The following is a 22,412-nucleotide window of genomic DNA, read 5'->3' on the forward strand; positions in this document are numbered from 1 at the left end:
AGGCTGAGATAGGAGCACTCCACTCACCCCCGCACCCACGGGGAAAAATGGGGGCAGGCAGGGATCTCTGGAGCAGTTTCACGGGCGGCAGGATCCAGCTCCCACTTCCTCCGCGTTCACAAAACGGGCTCGGGGACCCCAGTTAGGAGCTTGGACTTTTAGCGCTGTGAATACTCGCTGTTCGGCGAGTTCGGGCTCTTCAGGTGACGGCGTGAGGGGGAAGCCCTGCGCCCATCGGTGACCGGCAGGCACCGGTGAGACTTGGCGGTGTGGGGAGACGGCAGTGGCGGCCGTAGAGAAAGCGGGTTTCTGCTCCTTTAAAGGGCGCTGTGCGGCGCTCCCGAAGGGAGGCGGATCTCTCTCCTTCCTCCCGTCCCTCCATCCCTCCCTTCTTCCCTCCCTCCCTGCCTCCCTCCTTCTCTCCCTCCCTCCTCCCTCGCTCCCTCCTTCCCTCCCTCCCCGCTTGCCGCCGCCGTCAGTGGTGCCCGGACGCCGGCTGCACCGCAGCCCGGGCTGTCCCCGGCGTCCTGCCACCGCCCTTCCTCCCCCGCCTCCGCCTTCCTCTCCCTCCCTGATTCCCCTCCCGCAACTCAAGGTAGGAGGATGTCCCGGGGTCTCCGACTGTCCTCCCCGGCCGGAGGGGTTGCATGCCGGTGAGGGGCTGGGGAGGGCCGAGGGGGGAGTGGGTGGTGGGGGATGCGTCGTGGCCGCGTTGTGCCGAGAGCTGCACACCACGATGGCTCTCGGCCAGGTTTCTCGGGGCAAAGGCGGGAGCTGAGCTGGCCGACCCGAGCGCTGTTGCCGCCCGGGTCTGCCCCTCTCTATGGAGAAAGCAAACCTGTCGGCTTCCTGTCTCCCTTCCATCGCTGCTCCGCATCGGCAGAGTCGCCGCTGTCCCCACGCTGAAAGTGGGAAGAGGGAGCAAGAGGCCAGGGCAGCGCAGCCCCCCCGATACCCCTCGCCCGGTGCCCTCCCGGTAGCCCGGAACTCCCTCCGGCAGTCGGAGCGTTGTTCCCGAGCCGGGCTCAGGGAGGCCGAACCGGCTGCACTGAGGATGTGCCCCCCGCTCTCATGGAGGAGCGGAGGTGAGAACTGGGCTCTAACTTCGCTAGAGTTATGGGTGGACAGCAGTGTCTACTTCCGTAAGGTCTCCTCCTGCCTCTGCCTGACCCCCACCGTACGGCGCAGCCAGTCCTCCTTTCGGCTTATCGGCAGCCCTGTCATTTATTTCTGAACAAAATCGGCATTCTTTGGGTGAGCATCCATGGCTAAAGTAGCCAGGACGCTGACATTCTCTGGAAAGCAAAAGACATTCCTGCCTACGGAGTGGAGGCATGATAGCAAGAGCTGTGCGTGCACTAAGAAGGAATGAATACATTGTAATGGAAGCCTCTCTTCCACATTCTCCTTAGAAACTTTTGGGAGAGTACAGCAGGAAAAGCTTAAAGCATCATGTTTTTCCTCCCAAAATCTTGCACAGCTTTGCCAACCCCAAAGGAAGCTGAAGGGACCAAAGTCTGATCTGTAGATAATGTGAAAAGTATTTGTTTTTGTTGCTTTAAACTTGCTGGGAAAGTGCATTGCTGTGATAGTCAGAAGTGCCTGAACAATAAAGTCTATTACACGTTCACTTCATTAATTAGTCTTTCCTCTAGCTAAAAATTAATTACCATCTTAAAATGTCGTTAATCATTGGCGCAGCAGAAACTTGGTTGTAAATTTGGACTGAGATAATACCAAACAGAGAAGGACCTATGAGGTTTTTTTTTTTGTAGCTGGTGGGAGTGAAATGCCAGTGGGCCGCAATGTGTTTTAAATGATAATATCAACATTCATTTGAATACTTTGGCAAATGTTTAAGAAAGGAGGACTGCTATTGCTTTGTCAGCAAAGCTGCAATACTTGATTCTAGAGATTTGGAGATGCTGGTCAGGTGTTGCAGTAAGCTGTGGCTCTCCTCACACCAGATTGCAACAGCAGGAGGACTTGTGGTGGCATGTGAATCCAAAACGTTTGCAAGGATTTGCTGAGAAATGTCCGAGAAACATTTGGGGGTCCATATGTTATACATACATTAAATTTATAGCAGCTGTTGTGAGAGGTCAAAATAGTAGATTACATGATATAAAAACCTCACTATCTGCTCTTAGAGTCATAGCTATGACCAGAAAATAAAAGACCATTCCTTTTAAAAGTAATATGATAAAACTATACATCCCAGTAGGTGGCAGCTAGCTGGAACTGGGTTAACTTTTATAATGATAGCAGCACATAAAAATTAAATCTGATGGAAAAAGCTCCTGATATAGTAAGCTAATCAGAATCACATACCTCTCCTTTCCAAATGAAACATTGTGTACATAATGTGCACCATTTATACTTGTCACACAGCTAAAACCATAGTAGGTTTTTATTACTCAGAAAAGATGTAAGGCCTCAGACTGTCTCTTCTTCTTTCCCTGTCTATAGCTGGATTACTATTTTTCATATCAGCTACACTTGAACAGAGTTCTGTGTATTAAAGATGTCCTTGTGTATTAGAGATGTGTTACCACTGTGTCTACAATAGATGACCAAACAAAGCATAACATATATCCGAGGAACTATAGATTTCCCAGCTGATGATCACTGAAGTGTAGAGGGCAGTTTCATACAGACTTTAATATTAAAAGAGTTGTGTAATAGTGGTGACAAGATCCCAAAACAGAAGACCAGCTTATCTAGCATGACATTTTATTAGGGATTTCCAGACTTTGAATTGTACATCTCACAGGGGAAGAAATGTGAAAGGCATTAAGAATATTTACCTGTTTTCATGTTGAAATCAGTCTGGAGGATGCACAAAAGCATCTTTTTCGTGAGGAAGAAGTGGCGTTAAAGTCCGAATAACAGAAAAGGAGTCTAGGGTGGGGAAGACCGAGGCTTTAGTCAATTATATATTCTATAACTGATCTTCACTCACCAAATATTTAGCGAGTTCTAAACATCTGATGCCTTGTAAGATTTGCTTTTTTATAAAAGGGATTCATATTCTTGTGAAAATATTTCTGGGTTAACTACTACTCTTTTTCAAGGTGGGAGCAAGGTTTGAAAGAAGGGGGGAAGGATGTTAACACAGAGCATTAGGTGGTGTCTGATAGTAGATAAGGAGGACATCGGTACTTCTGAACCCAGGAAATGCCATACAATAGCTGTCTAGCTAACATAAAAGAGGGTATAATATATATCTTTAAAGAAGCCGATAGGAGATTTTAATTTCCTTTCCGCACTGTGAAGTGACTGGAAGGGGTTGGGAAGCCCAGGCGCTTTGGCACGGGAGCGGAGGGGGCGGCCGGAGCGCTGTCCGCGGTGCTGGAGGGGCCGCTCCGGGCGCTGTCCGCGGTGCTGAGGCCGCTGCCGCCGCCGGCGGGGGCTGGCGCGGGGGGAAGGAAACTCGGTGTGAGCCTCAGGCGTCAGACCAGGGGCTGCAGCGTGGGCTGCTGAGTGTTTAATAGTAACAGGAACTAACCACAAGTTGTTTTATGATTCCAGTTCTAAACGCCTCCGTGAGTTAGGTGTTCTGTTGGGCTGAGATTACAGGTAGCTGATTTTTTTTTTTTTTAAGACACATTAGAAAATCAAACTGATAACAGGAGTCATTTTGTCCAAAGGTTGTGTCTTGCTTAATGTGCTAAACCTGACGACAAATATTATATTTTAAAAACTTCTCACCAAAACGAAATTAAATAAATTAAAAAATCCAGTTTGACAGCAAGCTGCATCTGAGAATTCACAGTTAAAAATTTATATAAATAATGTCTTTTATTTCAGCAGCACCAGGGAGGAAGGCAATGAACTTTCACAGAATCTACGTGTGTTGGTTTTATTTCTCCTTGCATTAAAGAAAAAAAAAAAAAAAAAAAAGGAGTGGAAAAGAATAAATGAAATAGTAAATAGAAGAAAAGGCATTTCTCTGCATTTTTAACTGGGAGATATTCTAAGAGTGAACTGAAGGAGTCGCTAGATATCCTTGCTTTTAACACTAGGTGTTCTTTTTAAAGTGCTCCAATAGTCAAATCGTCTGATTGAATTCCCTGCTAGACTGCAGAACTAGCCATTCATGATACTTATTTTTGACACTGCAGTTATGCCTCCATCTTAAGGGAAAAAAAATCAATGATGTTTAATAATCCTCTCGCAGAATGTACATTCCTTTTCATCAACATTTTACAGTGTTTTAAGTAAAAGAGTGCGGAGGAAATCAGTAAGGCAAAATGATAAAAAGTTACTGTGAATTGCTAACACTTCTACGGATAAAGAGCACAAACACTACAAGTTATAATCCTAATGCTGCTGTTACTTATTTACAGGTCTACAACACACAGGTGTAAATTAAGAATAAACTGTAACTCACCTCTGCCATGCTCTGCTTCTGATAGATTTCACAGAGTGTTCTCATTAGCTTGGCATCACTAGTATTTATTTCTGTAAAGTCAGGTTTATTCTATGTTCTTCTGTATGTATCTGTGGGGGAAGTCTCCCTGTGATATTTTCTTTATTAATGAAATGCAAAGGAGGGAGATAAAGGAGGAAAAAGATGTCTGTAGGCAGAATGCAGGAAAAAAAACCTAATTCATCCTGATGGGAAATATAGGAATTATATTTCAGTGTTTGTAGTAAAGCTCTAGTAGGTTCAGCAAATCCTGACTTAGATTGCAAAATCTGACAGTCCTGCTTTAATGTATTTCAGTGGATGCAGGCACACAACTAATTGCATTTCCAAGGAAAATCTAAAGTAGTCCACGGAACGTGTTTATCTTCTTTGCAACATTGGTCAAAAAACAAGACTGTGGCTGCATTTGCAGATGCAAACTCCATATCTCATTATTAAATTGGAAAATGCTGTTCTCACTGAGGACAGCAAAATGACAAACTCCATACATCATAATACAGGGAAGAACAGAAACATTTCCATAATACTGGAGTGAAAGGAAAGCAGAGTGCAAAATCAGAGAGTGGCAGAATAAAGTGAAAATCATAAACTAGTAAATCCCGAAGTTACTGTCTTAAGCAACACTGAGATTTCAAGCAAGTTTAGTGAAACAGGTCTGTGCATTCAACAAGGTTGTTCCAGCGCTGCCGATTCCTGTTACCTTGCAAAAGCAATCTGGTGCTCTGTTATCACTGGGTCCAGAGCAAGTTCCTAGGGACCGTCAGTATCCAAGCCATAGCATTTATTGTACTTCATGCATTGAGTAACAGTTAATGATTGTAAATATCATTATCTTTTTCTTTTTTTTTTTTTTTTTCCCAAACCTGAACGTTACTCTGATAACCTGCATGACTTTCTCTTTCACAACTCTAAAGCTAAGTGATCTCGACCCAAGCAGTCAGCTATTAAAATACAGGAATTGATTTTCACACAACAGATTCCCTTCTCCCCTCTAGCAGTAACCCCCCCGCGCCCCCCCTCCCCCCCAGCCCCTTATAGCTATTGTTCAGAACAACTGAATAACTGATAACAATAAGATGCATGTAAATTAAACCGAGCTGGTTTCTTTTCCACCGACAAAGCTGGGCGATCAGATCGGTTGCATAATAGAAATTGGGAAGGCTGTCTGGCAGGCAGCCTTAAGCAGAGAAGAGCTATCTCAATTTCTCTCACTTAATCTTGGCTTCGCGTCAGAAGCTGTGCAGCAGTGCAGTAGAATGGGAGCACGGCAAAAGCTTCGCCAGTGAAACGGCGGGTGCTCGCTATGTGGCGGTACCACAGCGATTTGTCCAGCTGGATTACCGATTGATTTTCCTCCTTTCTCGCCTCCCAGGTTTACTCGGCTGGACATTGTGTGTGTTTGGATTTCTCAAGGATTCTTCCCCGACTAACATGGATGTCCCACCATTCCTTGCAGTTGAAGGTTGCTCCTTGGCGCAGTGAATGAAGAACATGCAGGGATTGCTAATGGGTTTGGGAAGCGTAGACTCTCTGCTCTCTCTGTGACCATGCCGTGATCGTGTCTGAGGGCCATCAGTTTACGTATCCTCATTCTCACCCTACCGGGAAACCTGACGGCTTAGAAGGGGGAAGTAAGGCAGCGCGTGTGTGCATAGAAACATCATGAAGATTATTTCCCATATTGTAACTAATTCAGTCTTCAGATGCACCATTAGACTTCTTCTTTGCTTACTGTGGATTGGATATTCTCAAGGAACCACACATGTATTAAGATTTGGTAAGATTTCCGGATACTTTTTTCATTGTGTGCTTAAGCCTGAATGTGATTGACTCAGAAGGGGATGCTGGGGGAGAGCTGGGACGTGCTACCAGAGTCGGGCAGCGAAGTCCTTCTTTATTTTGCATCCGGATGGATGAATTGCTGTGTGATTTCTTTCTCTTTTTTTCTGTCGCTGCTGCTCATTGTAGCCGTAGTAACGGCACGATGGTGATGATAATTATAATAACAATAGAAAAAAGACTGGCAAAAGCAGTTGCCTACGGCTCTGAGCAGCTTGTGCGGCTTCCTCGTAATTGTTTCCATTGTTTTGCTTTATTGTTTCCATAGTAGGGGAAAGCATGGCTAATACGGCGCTTGATCAGTTAAAAATCTGTCAAGTAGTTGTTAAGTTTCGCCGCCCGTCACTGATCCCCCTCCCCCCGAGCCGATCCCGCGCGGGCGTAACGCTGTGATTTGAGACCTTTGGGCTGATTTCCCTTGAAGTATCTGTCTGTTTGCTTGACACTTGAGTGGCGTTTAGGGTTAGAGAAGAGATGATTTATGTCTTGAGCGGTGCTCGGGGAAGAGCTTTTGCGGTACCTTTAGAAAGCACAGCTCTTCTATGTGAGGAAAGTTGTAGGAGTTCCTACAACAAGGGAAAAAAAAAAAAAAAAAAAAAAAAGCAGATCAGAATGACATTTCAAGAATAAAGAGGGTATACAGTCTAAAGGCTATCCCAGTTGGAGCAGGTCACTAACCTTAAGAGCTCTGCCTGTGCAAGCGCGCATATGTCTAAGCAAGCAAGCGAGGGATAAATTCCAGCCGCTCCATCTCCTACAGAAGTTTTGCAGTGAGGAAGGGCAGGACTCAAAGTTCGGAAAGCAAGTTCGAAGGGATCTAAGCGGCCGGGGGTGTCTTTTGGTGCTAGTCCGGGGCGAGCTACGATGGGACCCCCGCATCAGCCTCCTCCTGGTCGCCCGGGCACCGCGGACCAGCCGCAGCGGAGGGCAGCCAGGAAGGGACAGGCTGAAAATTGTTCCCCCATAAAAGCGGCATCCTGTGTGCCTGCCGACAGCACGGGTGGAGGGAGGAAGAGCGGATCTCCCGCATTCGCACTGTCCGCGATAAACTGTGGCAGTCGCTGCATGCATTTCTGTGGAGCACAGAGATCTCTTGCCTTTGCTTGGGAATAATGCCTTGGTTTGTATCTATTTTAGTTTAAATCAGCATCCCCGCACACAGTTTTATATGGAGGGGAAGGTGAGTAATGATTAAAAAGTCACCAGGTTGTTACCAATCTCGTGTGCTGAATTCCTAGCAGCACTGTTTTTTTTTCTGCTTCCATCTGGTCTAAAGGTGGTGCTTAAGGCACGTTGCTCTTAGCAACCGTCCTCAGGAATGCCTCTTTCTTTGGACATAGCTAAACGGGCCCATATACCACTGTGGGGTCTATTTTGCAATCAGCCTGATCCATAATCATGGCCGTGAATTTAGTGCTAGGTTGCCTGTAATCTGGCACTTGCCAGCTGTTTGTCTTTCCACGGGCGCCGAGAGTCTATCTCTAGCAGCCTGAGTTACTTTCACGTATAGCTATGCAAACAAACATCTTCCTGGTCACAGCACTAGCAAGAGGTGGACTTTCCTTCTTTAAAGTGGCATTCCCTCTGAATTGTTAGTCCAGTGTACCTCTGGAGACAGCCCTAGAGACAGCGGTCTGGCAATCATTAGAGCAATAAATAATCCCCAGGCTGAAAGGCGATGCAGCGGGTCTCTGTTACCAATGACATGGTGGTGCAAGTGTATGTTCCACCGGGCTAACTTCCCAACTGAGTCCTGGTCACACAGCTGGCCAACGAGTTGTGCTCACTCCACCGTTTGTAGCAGCGAAGTAGAAATCCGTTTCTGCATCTCTGCCCTGTCTTTGAAAAGAATTGTCGCCAACCCACCACAGAACATTAGAAGGAGTAGGGAGCAGTTGATAAATTTATTTTGTTGTGGAGAATGATAGACGTGAAAAGAGCAGGAAGTTTTTGACCTGCTCATCCGGGCCTGATGCACATCTCTGTTTTAAAGGAAGGAGGATTTAGCTCAGCGCAGGCTAAATCGCTCTGTCTGCGACCACGAGAGAACTTCCACGCCTTCCCCAAAGGCTGACATCTCTATCTCTGTGCAGGGCATAGCAGGGTGGAGGGAGGGAGCAGGGACTGACCTGTGGAAAAGCTTTGATTATTTTTGAAGGGGAATTCCCCACCCCCTCCCATGGGTTCCCGTGCTATCCGTCCCTTCGGGATGTCCTTGCGACCAGGAGAACGGGATGCCGTGGAGTCCTTGCCGAGGAGAAGCGAGAGCTGAGGAGATTCCCTCCAGAAGGCAGCCTGCCAGCCCCCGCTCTTCTTCCTCAGCCAGCAGTGCTATGGCAACAGGGGAGAGCTTGAAGCCTGCCAGAGCTGCAGCCCCCTCATTTCTCCTGTGCAAATTAGCCACCATGGATGCGCATTGTCCTTCCCACGGCTCCTCTCATTGTTGGGACTAGCCAGCATGTCCTTTCTCTCCCTCCTTCTCTCTCTCTAAAGCTATCTTTTAGCAACCACACCGGGAAGTCGAACCGCCTGGTTCGGGAGGTTATTTCTGTTTGCAACTTACGGAGCAAACACGGAGAGAAGCTGGTGCGATGGCACTGTTCCCTCCCCAGAGACACTTGCTTAGGCATCTGGACACCCGCCTGTTGCTGCTGCTGAAGTTAGGCGACCTGGTATTCAGGCATCACACCAGGCGCCCTTCCTGACTGACACTGCTCCATGGAGGATACGACCACGTTCCCTCCCTTGCCCTTTCTGAACAGTTTCCCTCGAGCGAGCCCAGGGAACGCTGAAAGTGAAGTTTGTGTGTATGGTACTCGAGGGTGTCAAATGGGAACAGCCCTAAACCATCGATGCGGATAAAAGATAGATCCCACCTTGAGGAGCGAGAAAAGCAGCAGCCTAGTATTTGTCTCTGCGCTGTGCTAAGTGTGATGGAAACCTTTTCCTTATCACTTGGCACCGAACAAAAGCCAAAATACGTGACCGCCGGCACATCCTTTACGTTATCGGTGATCACATTTCGCAGCTTTCCGATTCACTGCTCCTGTGTAACTCAGACCCACGGCAGCGGCTCCTAGGAAATTCCAGGGAACTCGGCAGATCCAGAGCCCAGTAGATTCTCTGCCCCCGACGGCTGGGCACTTCGGGCTGCTTTTCTTAGGTCTACGTTTACCTTCTGAAGACATCTCAACACCTTATCCCCGAAATGCTGAATTAACCAGCCATTAAGAGCTATAAACACCTTTAATTGTCCACCTGTGTTTTCAAAAACACACCCCTCGTCTTGCCCAAGGCAGTAAGAGCCTGGGCTAGTTAAACTCCCTTTTTCCCCAATGTATACGGAGCTTGTATGTCAGAGTTTTGAAGTCTGGAGTGCTCTAAAATGCCCTCTTTTATTTAAACTACCCGTTTCCGCCCTTGTCTCTACTGCTGTGAGCGATTCGTCTTTCCTACAGTAAAAGTGTGAAGAGAGACCTGTGACGGGAAGGTGAAAGAAGTTTGGCCGCTGTATTTGCTCTCATTATTCGTGGAAATGTGGTGAAAGACTAAAGATCTCCACTGCAGGGTGCTTACTTGCATGATAAGTTTTAACCCACTTTGTGTGATGCTTTATTTTCTTCAGGATATTCAAGAAGGGCAAAGACAAGTAGAGGCCTATACCTGTAGTTTTGACTTTTTGGTGCTTTGGAGTTGCCTGACTTGAAGCAGATGAGAGAGTGAGCTGAATGTTTTGTGTTACAATGAGCTACAAAGGAAGGGTGTGTGAGCCTATGTGGCTTCTTCCTGCTTAAAAGCAAAAGAAAGTCAAGAGAGAGATAGGAAAAACTTTTCAAGGGAAAAAGCATTCTTACTACTGACTATTTTTAATTTTTTTTTTCTAAAAATCCACCACAGCAACTCCTCATGAAGCCTAGCACTTTCCTGTTGCCCTACATTAAACAATAATCATAGCAAATTACACGTTATAAAATAATGTATTCTTTATGATTTAGGGAAAAATCCCCCTCATTTTCCAGCTCCTTTGTGGGAACCCCGAGAGGGGAATTGCTAGGTGCTTGAGTCTTCGTGAAGATTTAGCATGGGTTTGATCTGACATGTTTATTAGCTGAGCTCTTTTGTCTCAAACATATTATCTCAATATAATTGTTTTTATGAGCTCGAGTGTGGCAAAACCAGAGAAGAAGCTGGCTCATAGGGTCCACTGCCTGTGGAGGTGACAGCAAGCGTCAAAACACATGGTTCTGGGATTCAGGAGAGCACTTTAAAATTGTAGCAATTAAAACCAGTGAAGTCATGGCACAGCAGCGGGAACTAGCTCTCTGCAGATGTGTATGAGACAAGAGGTCAAATGAAAAATACCTGCTGGGTAATCGAATGCAGTTTTCTTAAGGGACTTGCATTAACCTTCCTGGATGTGTACTTTCTTTCCTTTGGATTTTGCACTGACATGCTTTTAGTAGGAGGAGGTAAGGCTTCTGCCTCTATTTGAGAGAAACAAGAAAATGTACATATTTTGTTTGAGCGGGGAAGGCAGTCAAGAGTGTAATGAAAATCTGCAAGCCAAACTCGGGGGCCCGTGTCTTGGCAAGTCCAGCATTCAGAGCCAATGAAAAATTTACTGCCGAGGAGAAGAAGCTTCAATACCTGTTAACATCCTCACGAAGAGGAGTTCAAAATCAGTCTTATAAACAACAACAGAAATCTTTGAAAGAAGAGTAAGGTTAAGAGCCTCGGGAAGGCAGCAAGGAGGTGAGAAGCATTGTTATTGACTGGTCTAGATTAAACAGCACAGAGGAAGATTTCAATTTGATAACGTCACAACCCTTCCTGTTTTTCTTTGCTGCTTCTGCTGACAATTTTGTAAGGTAATTAAATTGGCTGATTGAAGTCACAGTGGTCATGGGGCGATAAAGACCGTTTGGATTTAATGGAATTTAGAAACAACGGTGCACTGCACACAACTCTTACAGAACGAGAATTTTAATGACTCATTCAGGGTGCTGACTACATAGAACGTCCTGGACGAGTTTAATTGAAAGGGCAAAGCTGATTAGCTGTATACAGTCTTTATTGCACTAGATAGGGGAATTAGACTTATCCTTTTAAAAGACTCATTATTGCATTATCAAGATTTAATGTAGGTTAAGAAAGCTTTCATCCGTGTGGGTTTTCTGGAATATCCCTGGATCCTTTCACTCCGCGTTTGGAACACCAATAGTCTCGTAAAATGATTTTCATACAATTGCCTTATAGCTTGCATTCTTACTGACTGCTTATTCTTACTGATAACTTTCTTCTTGCTAACTGCCACTTGTCCTTTGAAGAGATGCAATGTTCAAGTAATACCTCCAGTTTAAATGTGGTTGTTGAAAGAAATGTTTTCTGCCACCAGAGATAAGAAACTAGACAGAGAGAAAAGGAGATTTTTCTGAACTCAAATATTCGAGTTTGGTTTTAGGTTTTTTTCTTCCCATTTATTTATGTATCTTATACCAGAGAAATTCCCCTCAATGCAGAAAAAAAGCAAAACAAGCATTTTGTAGTAATTGTAAAAAAACCCAGATCTTTGTCCCCTACTTAATGTATTTGCCCAGTCTGTTTCTGAGTTTTAACCTTCATCCTCTTTAATCTCTTTCAGAGGAACAATTGCTAGAAGGTATGTCAATAATGCAAAAGAGAAAATAGAGGGTGCCTTATTTCCATACTCCCCAATCTGCAAGGCAAATTAATTTTTCCTGAATAAGCTTTTTATAATGTTATGCTGTAATGTATGTTGGAAGATTAGATTAAACAGTATGATAACATAATGACATAATGTCATTATGCTGTCACATCTGAACTGGAATATGGAGAATCAAAGATCACTGTCATATTAATACTTATAATTTTGTGTGTGTACCGTGCCATCCATGCTGTGTTCCCCACTTCCTTCTCCTCAGCCCCGCCCCATTTCCCCCCTGAGTCCTTTGGTTCCTTTGTTATACATTAATAATTGTCTCGGGCACCTTCAATTTAAACAGCCAAAGCTCTCTGTAATGCAAAGAATACAGAAAAAACCGTGATGATACTGGAGCTCAGTCAGAATTGGATAAAACAGGTGGTATAGTAATGCTATATAAAACACTTAGCAAACTCAAAAGCTTTATCTAAATTTCATGTAAAAGTACTTATTAATGAATTAAAAGGATCATGATTTTATTTCCTTTAGGCAAAAATTAGAAGTGACAAATAATGTGCAATGCTCAAGTCAAGGCTGTTCTTACATTGCTGCAAAGCTATGCTTGCATCACATTTGCAAGTGACTTGGATCAGTCATGATTCAGACTACCTTGAGCATTTTTCTTCTAATCCAAAATGCTATTGAAACACAGTAACCCATCTTAAGAATATGTTTGGTAGGTTGCTTTGAAATAAAATACACGTTTTTAGATAACAGGTTTTTTTAAGTGTTTCTATTTCCAGGTGTTTCTGGCTGAGGCATAGGAAAAGAGGTTCCCTGCTGGTATTGTGAGTTTAGGCTACAGTAGGAGTGGTTTAAAGCACAGCCACACTTTAGAGTTTAGATCACAAAGTCTGTTCTTTGTTCACAGTAAATGTTTTTTGTTACCCATTCATTGGAAGGTAAATTAATTTATGGGTTTTAGAGGCGTTTTGGAGAAATACATTAATGCACATTAACTGAATGTGTGTTTTATTACATTAATATTTCCACTCACAGACTCTTTAAAACTTAATTTTTTTCAAGAAAATGGTTATTTAGTTTTAAAGTCAATGAACTAGGAATGCTGCAGGTGTCTGTCAGTCCTCCATTATGGAAAATCCCCTGTTTGTTAATAAGGCTTCTCTTCCTCTGACAGAAGAGAGACCTTTCCTACTTTGCTATCAGGAACTGTTTTTTGGGAGACTTGATGTCCTTTTAAACTTAAATCATGATTACATTTTTCCCCTCTTCTTTTTTTCTATCTTTATATTTTACTGTGTGTCTCTGATGTTTACCAATTAAAAATATTTTATATAATTTCAGTATGTAATCCTTTCCTCTCACTTTGTCTTTTTCCTCAATTATTTTGAAGTAGTGAAATGGAAAGTGATTACTTATATAAAAATGAGTGTATATTTTAATATGTTTTGTTCTGGTCCTTCTTGGAAAGTCATTGTTTTTTTAACTTCTTTGGAAAATCCATGGAAAAAGTAAAAAATTTGGAAGTCCTCCTTCCTGTCTTAAAACTAAACTTCTAGTCTAAGCCATGCCTTAGGGCTCCTATGCAGCATTTGGGGAGTGAAAGAGGCAGAAGAATTAGACAAGGTTGACTTAAGCAGGATAACTCTTAGATGGCTTAAATTTGGCTAGATGAACCATTTCCCTCATGGAATCAGCAATATGGAGAAGTCAAAGTGGACTGAGTAGAATTTTTTGTTTTTTTCCCTGGCTTTAGTGTCTATTATAACATTTGAACTCTATTTTTTTTAAGATGGAAATTTAAAAGGGAAAGATTAATATATGAATGGGTCATCAGTTTCTTCCTGATATGAAAATACAAGAATGCTGAATCAGACACTGCTCACTCATTCTGCTATAAGCTTGCCAGCAAGTGGGTGCTGCTTCTTTTCACAATAGATAATCATAGCTAGTCCTGTAAATAAGGACTTGTTTGTGAACACACATATTTAACTGATTACTTTACAGAAATGCATTGAATAAAGCTTATCAAGCTTGCTTCGAAAGGTGCAGGAATGTTTCACTCTGAAGAAGTGTGCTGTCTTCATACCCAGCTCTTTATGTATGTCCAGGACAATATTTCAAATTGCCACATTTGTCTGAATATAGAAATAGCTATTACTTTAAAATGGTTTTTGTCCTAAGGTAGCTGATACTGAATGTAAAACAATTTTCTTTTAACAAAACCAGATACATGATTAGGCAATAATCTGGGTAAATTTATTAAGGATTAGTTTATTATTGAACTTGCCATCCATTTGGGCTTTTGTCCTCCCCTAGGAGCTAAATATATACCAGCTATTTCAATGAGCTCAAGAGCTAAACATATGTCAGCTATATCAATCAACTCGTATTTATGCTGTTATTTAGAAGTTGCACAATTAGGACATAATTTACCAAAGAGTCCATAATTAAAATAATTACACTAGTAAGCATGGAACATTTATAACAAAATCTGAGTCTCAGTGCTCACAATTGTAAAGTGCGACTTTCACTTTTTAAGCATGTAAGCAAATATTTTCAATCCTGGCCCAACTGTTCACATTGCAAAACTTTGATGAAACCAATTTTTACTTGGAAATGAATCAATTCTTCTATTTCTACCTATATTTTTAGTGTGAGTGCTTGATCATCAGTCAATACTGTCTACTGAGACTGTCTGAGATGTACAGTCCTTGAGAGTTTAGTGCTAAGTTGATTTATGATAGTGTGTTTTTATCTTTGCACCATGGATGATAGGAAACTGTAAAGTTTCTTATATGTAGTAATTCAAAACCACAATTCATGGATCAAATATCGAAATAAGATAATTGCAGTATGCCTTAGATCTGATTATCCTCTAACTTTCTGTTCAGTTCTGTGGCTTATGTTAATATGAAGTGAAACAAGAATCAAAGCTGTAGCATGCTGTTTAGAAAAAGAGTGGCTTAGATTTCTCTAAAGCTAAAATGAAGTAATTGTATTAAATTTTATGGGTATTTGCCAGTTTATTCTAGGTGTAATCATTGCCTGCATGAACTGGTGATAAGAGTATTCTTCCTAAGTTGCATGATTAGATCCACAGTGATGTTGAATACAATGCACTTCAAGTCAAATCACCTGTACTGGTCACTATTAGCAAAGATGCTAATTCTGGAACCTGTTTTTCCCTGTTTTTTTTCCCTCCAATTATCTTTTAAAGTCACACTACCATTTTTTACACCTACATAGGTCGGTTACATATTGACCTTAACAATATGGAGGCATGTACTATAAAACAAATTCAACATAATAAAAATAATTTAATTGATGTGTATTTTTGGTTTTGATTTTTTAAGTTGAAGGTGTTATATTCACTGATTAATGCAGTACAATAATAGCAGAACAACTTGTTTTACTGATCAAATACTGGAACACAATCAGAAATACTGTACTATGTAGAAATATATGTAAGTAACAGTAATAAATATGAAGATTACATATACTGTAACAGAAAATTATTTTCTAAAGCAATAACTTAATTGAAATTTGGAACATCTATCCTACAAAGAAGGAAAACTGTAAAAGAAATTCTATTTTAATTATTTGTTAAGAATTTGGATTAAAAGGAGTTTTAGGAAAATTAAAGACACACAAAGTACTCTAAAACAGTGGAATTAATTTTCTTTTAAAATGCTTAATCACAGTGGTTTTTGGTTTTATATTCATAAATGGGAATATGCATGTTCATATTTTAATAGTAAATATTTGTTAAAAAATTTCATACAGAACTTTTAATAAATTATGTGCATGCATTTGGGTATTAAAATTCATCATTCTTATTTTGTATTATGCCACTTAAGGATCAATATCAAGACTGAGCCTTAGGGCATCTAACTTGTAACCTCTTTGCTATTTGATTTCTATTGTTCAACAATTTTTACAGTTTTCATGTTTGTTATAGCCACCTTTTCAAGTTAGCGATTACTCATTCTAAAAAAGTATTTATATACTGCTTAGAAATACCTATTTTCTCTGGTGTTTTGAGGCACCCACAATTTTAGTCTGTGCAGCAATGAAAGTTTGTTTTTTCACTCTCTGTAGTTTACTTTTGAAATATTACTGTGCAAAATTCAAATAGAAGGTCAGTGACTGGTCATAGCTAATTTGAGGGCAAATTTGGAACTCTTCTTTTTAAAAGAAAGTATCAAGTAGTGAGGGACTATGTCTTGCTGAGTTTTAACAACTGTGCTTTTGAACCAGTCCATTTTCAAGGTTTTTGGTGCTTGCCTGCATACCTTGAGGTGCTGATCTATTTCAGTCAATGAACTACTTGGACAAGCTCCCAGACAGTCCTGACAACACTGTTCTCTTCATTTTGTTGACAGAAAAAAGTTGATGAGCAGGATGGAGTTGGCTTGAGAAAAATAATGCAGATGAATTCAAGGCCATCAATGTTGAATAAATAACAGAAAGGAATTGAAAAGAATTAATGGAAAAAACATTGTTTTCCTAAAAAGGCCATATACAACTGTGCAAATAGTAAGATTTTTGTTTCTGTCTAATAAAAATCAAACATAAGGATAATATTTGACAAAATGATGTGATAATTCAACAAAATAAGCATAGGTTTTTTTTGTTAAACCAAGAATTTGCTCAGTTAAGTCCTTTTTCTTCTTGTAGAATATTAAGTATGATGTTTACATAAAGAGCAGAAACATAGTTAAATAATCTGGTTTTGCCTAGATTTGGTCTTTTCTTAGCCTTGAAGGAAGCATGCATGGGGTCAGTTGAGGAGAAGTGGTAAGCCCCTCATGTACTTCATCTGTAAGCAACTGAGGGGAGAAAATGGAAATTTGTGAAAGATACATGTGACTTCTTTCCAGTAATGCTATATGTATTCGTTTGGATGTCCTTGAGAAGGAAAGACTATAAAATATGAGTGTTATTAAGGTTTATCTCTTCAGATCTCAGCAGACTCTATCATTCACGACATTCAATATGCCTTCAGAAACCTACTGTGTGACTGTGATACAGCTAAGAAAAATGTGCTCAAAAATGCATTAAATCAGATTTCCTAATGTCTTTTCAAATCTGCCAAAACAATGAAAACTCACATTTAAAGATCATATCAGCATTAGTCAGTCAGAGCATGTTCAGTGTTGTCCACTTGTGACTTTTTGTGTCTGGTCATTGGAGATTTCAAATTGGATTGTAGATTTACATTGTTATGTGTTCATCAATGTTCATTAAACACTACTTTTGTTGTAACTTAACATAAGACTGTACCCTATCCTCAAATAAGGAGTATGGCTTGCTTTTCAGAGTATTTTTCACTCTTTTCATTCATGGGAAGATGCTTGAGTTGGATAAAGCTGTTGTATTTAGCTGTCATGTGGCCTCAGGCACTCTGTTCACAATGATTTCCTTTTTTGTCCTTACTGTCATCTTCTAGTTTATAAGAGTTGTAACACATATTTTTGGAAGCCTTCCCCACTTTATTTCTACAGACAACTGGTGTTCTAACTCACCAGAATCCATCTGATGGTTATCAGGGTAGAAAATTAGAAGCTCTTTGTCTTTACTCCACTGTGGTTATATACTTAAAAAAGTAAACAGCAGTATTTTCATTAATCTATATTAACAATTGGTTATCATACTTTTGATGATAAGTGCCTTTACTTATTTTTGGCAATAATTTGAATGTCACAAAGTGCTCTTTGCAGCTTGAACAGAGGAACTAGGCAACAATGATTTTAAAAGTATAGCTCTGTGTGAATGTGCACACACACAAACACACACACACACACACACGCACGCATGCATTTTTGTGTTGTGGTGACCCAAATGTAGAAAAAAAAAAGTGGGAGTATGTTTGCTGGAGTTGTCATTAGCATAAACCAGGAGAAGTGCCTGTGGGTGCATCAGGGGTCTTTGATGGAAGGACTCATAACAATTATCCATCTGCTTCCTGACAAGTGGTGTGAGCCTGGGATAGCAAAGAACTGTGAAGGTGGCAGAATTTGTTCTTACAGGGTGTGATCTTCATGAATATTTTCAAATTGGTCATGAAAACAAAAAAAATTCAATCAGAAAATCATAAAATTTAACAAAGAACACAAAAGTCAAACATGTTTTCGACAGAAAAAAGAGAGAACACTAGAATTTTCTACCCTAAAATAGATAAACTAAAATCTGTCAATGAAGCTGTAGATGTATACATGCTCCTATCTACAACACCCCACTGCAACTGGAGAAGTGGTACTTGTTAAGACATCAACTCTGCTTGCCAAGGACCAATATTCTTGGTGTAAGGGAAATTTTAATTTATGGAGGATTTACCTGTGTGAGACCCAGAGTAGCTTCCTTTCACTGCACTTTTAAGAGGAGGTAATTATGCCAATGTTTCAGGGTTCACCTAGCAGTGCTGTAAATCAGTAGAGCCTAGTGAGCTCCATTTCTACTACATTTAATCTCTTTGTTAGTTAGATTAAAGCTATAGTACTGCAAAAAACCTCTAGGTAAGTTTTCTGGGTCTCATCTTTAAGGAACCAAGATATGCTGAGCTTTTAGTTCTTTGCTGATCAATTAGGAGAGCTCCAGAGGAGGCAGGAGAGTTTTCATTGCTTCTGTATTTGACTTCCCTATTTCATCAGGCACATTTCCACATTTCTTTCAAAAGCTTACCCACATGGATAACTGCACAAATATAGTTAGTAGGCACAAAGCCAGAAGATATTTTAATTCCATGGATCCCCTGTTGAACCATAATTTTAAAGTCCTAGAAGTTGAAGGAGTAATAAAATACTAGTTTAAGGTTTAGAGTTCATGTAGCTCTGACAATGAAGTAATACATTTAAATTAATTTTGTGTATTTTGTGAGAAAATAAACCCACTGGTAACCAGAAAATATTTTCTTTGGTGTCACTGTAAAGATAGTTGATCTCTTAAGCAAAGTGAGAGGAAAACTGGAAAAGAGTTAGTCTAGGTATTAATGAAATATGTTATGGTTGGTGAAGAAATTTGTGCTGTTAAACAAAGTTTCAAAAAAATTTCTATCAGGGCTGGCAAGGAATAGGGATATGCTAAGATTTTCAGATGCTTTATGAGTTCTTAAATGCCCTAAGTACAATATTTCATAATTATAGTGTTAGTGGCCTAGAAATGCAGAGGATTGCTTTTGATTTTTCAAATATTCCTTATGTTTTATAATTACTTCTCTTAACTAATTTTTTCCCAATATTTTTAGAAATTAGTTACCTTTCAATAGAATTGCATATTTTTAAGAAAACCAGTTAGGCTTGTTTACTTCACAGGTAAGAGTTTTTTTAACAAATTTATTATTTCAGAACTAGAACTAATATTAAAACTTCTATAAAAAGTGATATCATATTAAAAAAAATAACATTAACTTGATTACACCATTATTGTATTTACAATAGTTCTTTAAGTAGCAACCAAGTATTTTCCTTTTTGTCTTATGGAAACACTTCAGTAACACAAAGTGGCAAAATACTTTTCAAATGAACTCAAGTTCCATTTAAAAATGTTTTGAATCATTATATGGAAAAAAAAGTGACTGGTACATCTTATCTTTACCAATATTCCCATTGACAACTATAAAAAGACAAATGAGCTACATTTCTATGTTCATATTTTACTACTACACTTCCACAACTTTTTCTGCTGCAGGGCTGTCTTTGGATACTTCTTCACCTAGAATTTACTTTACCTTGTTCCATTACTATTCCATATTCTTCCTTGTCATATGACAGCTTTTAATGTTATTTCAGAATTTATGTAGAAGGAGGAGTTAATTTAAAGACTTGATGTTATCATTAGAGATCTCCAGTGTAATTAATGAAATACTAAGCAGAGTCATGATGATTTTGCTTCTCTGAGGTTTGTGTCAGCAGTGAAGTGTATGGCTTCTGGGTGTGAAGAGATGTGAAGGATGGTGGTTTTGGCTACAGAAGCTAGCAACTAACTTGGCAGCTTCTTCTCTTATTTCTCTCAAAAGAAGAATGTGTTCAGCTGGGGTAAAAATATTAAAAAGTTTATAGGAAACTTGGAGTTGAGTGCTTTGATCTTATTAAACCAACCAACCAACCAAATAATAATAAAAATAAAACCCAAACCAAACCCCCAAACCAAAACCAAAGTCTCTTTCCTTCTGGGCACTGATATAATTGTTTTAGGGACAGGAAAATACAATTTTAAGAGTGCAGAAACTACAGAGCATAGTTTCATGCTATGCTCAAACAGGGCTGCTGAGAGATGTTACTGTGTCACAAGACAAGGACTGTTGGCCATTGTTAAATGGGTAGATCATTCTGATCATTACCTTGATTGGAGAAAGTTTATTATTCAAAGTAATCTCATGGCTGCCCAGTAGCTGTTGACAGTCCAATGCTCAGAAGGACAATCAGCTCACTAGTTATGTGGAATAGAGCTGTACTATTTTATTTTTCAGTATTTATTGGGGAAAAAAATGATGATGTTGATATTTTATTAGAGACATTGTGTTTGTATACTTTGAACAGTTGGCATTTTCATCCACAGACTAAGATTCTTCATATGCCAGTTTTCTAGAACTATTTCCTTTGTGCAAAAGACAGAGCTGTAAGTATAACCATACATAAAACTGATGCCACTATTATGAGATGATTCACTATAAATAAATCTTAAGCAGCCTTTGTCAAGGATTTTGTGTTATCTATCTGATTTATCTTTTCTTGAAATAGATCTCCCGTGACCTTGCCTTTTTGATGGATACAACTTCAGTAAACAGATAAATGTTGGTAATGGCCAGACAAGCACAAGAGAGAGAAGCTTCAATCATATAAAACAAAATATTTCTTTTAAAAGAACACAAATTTAATCGAGTGTTATACCTAAATCCCTGCCTGTGTTCTTGGTAATCTACCAATAGTTATGGGAAGTTATTTTTATAGAATGTTGATAAATGCTGAAAATTTATTAAGTAAGTGAAATAAATAAAGTTGTATTTTAAAAAGAATGCTAGTCAATCATATGCCACAGTTGGATTTTATAGATGCACCTGGGAAAGGCTGTGTTTCAGAACTGGGTATCTCACTTTCATATTACTTCTCAAAATATTTTTCAATCCATTCTAATTCTGCTTAATAATAATAATAATAATAATAATATTAAATGTTCAGTTTTTTAATGTAGTGATACCAAATTCCTTCATGTACTATGCAAAGCATTAGAATCACTTTTTAACCGTTGTCATGGTAGGTCATAGGATTCAATATGAAGTGATAGAGGAGCAAAAAGCCCACACAGAGAATTAAATATTTTCTAAGTTCTCTTTTGACTTATGAAAATAGCAGGTACATATTCTGTCATGTCCCCATGCTGCTCCCTTGAACTAGGAGGGACACCTATTGGAATGCACAAACTTCTTGGTCTGATGAAAACGATAAACAATTTTTTACCTGTGATAAACTCAAATTTTATAAATTGAAGTCTGGTCAATAATAATAGGTTTTTCTTAATGACCTTACATTTTGCATTTAAAAACTTGTGGCTTTTAAATTTGAGTATGCTTGGAATCTGTGTGGTTTTTGTGTTTGTTTTTGTTTGTTTGGTTGGCTTTTTTGGTGTTTTTCTTTCAATAGGTCTTTTTTAGGGTATTTTGGGTATCCTTTGTGTGTTTAGGGTTGTTTGATCCACAATAAAGTAATGATATTTTTTCTATTAAATTAAATTCTTCAAGTTTGGTTTTGAGTCAGCATTCCAAGGGATCTGTCAACATGAATAAAGTATCTATTTCCTCATAAATACAAATTTTCCTCCCACAATCTGGTTACAATATTTTTTTTTTTTTCAGTGTTTGCACAAGTAATCTTTGATTCTTATGCTGACTGGATTTTCCACACCTACTATTTGTGATGGGCATGCACTTGGCCATGCAGTCACTCTGGATCATACATCATCTGATTATTTTGCTGAGAGGAGAGAACTCCTGCAAGTTAACATCTGATATTAATCCTTCCACTTTTTTTCCATTATTTGGTATTTGGCTGGTGAGACCAGTATATATGACAGTAGTTGATTTTACTGGTACTTTGCTGTAAAAGCTTTTCTTCACTCAGACTTGTCATATTGAATCTCTGATCGCTGGGAGATTGGTTTTCCCTCACATTTTAACGTGATGTTAAAATAACCTCAAAGAATGGACAGTCTTCTTGCAGGGGATTTTATAGCTGGCTAAAGAGCTATAACTAGAAAACATTGCCTCTTTAGGAATCTAAGGGTTTGATGGATTGATTGCTCACATTATACTAAAGAGTCAGGAAATGTTAACAACAAGTTGAAATATGCATCTATAAACAAATAGAATCTGAAAATGATTTATTTGAGTTTGATCCAGTTCAGGGCTTTATTGAATCCAGGGTGAATCTATGTGTTTGCAGGTTTGTGTTAGAAAAGTAT

The 22,412-nt window shown here is 39.9% G+C and overlaps 1 protein-coding gene across 2 annotated transcripts in view; it reads left to right on the forward strand.

The window, feature by feature from the left end:
• The first annotated feature begins 406 nt into the window (after positions 1-406).
• The window catches only part of GRIK2 (glutamate ionotropic receptor kainate type subunit 2), a 359,794-nt gene continuing 337,788 nt past the window's right edge, over positions 407-22,412 (forward strand). The window contains exons 1-2 of one of the 2 annotated variants that reach the window (XM_079299157.1): positions 407-595; positions 5,805-6,209. In XM_079299157.1, the coding sequence (XP_079155283.1) occupies positions 6,095-6,209 (115 nt within the window). In that variant the 5' untranslated portion in view covers positions 407-595; positions 5,805-6,094. Of the gene's footprint in view, positions 596-5,595; positions 6,210-22,412 lie in introns of those variants that run through there. The other variant, XM_079299156.1, reaches the window with a different exon arrangement.

This window comes from Erithacus rubecula (assembly GCF_903797595.1).
Source record: "Erithacus rubecula genome assembly, chromosome: 2".
In the NCBI taxonomy this organism is placed as follows: domain Eukaryota; kingdom Metazoa; phylum Chordata; class Aves; order Passeriformes; family Muscicapidae; genus Erithacus; species Erithacus rubecula.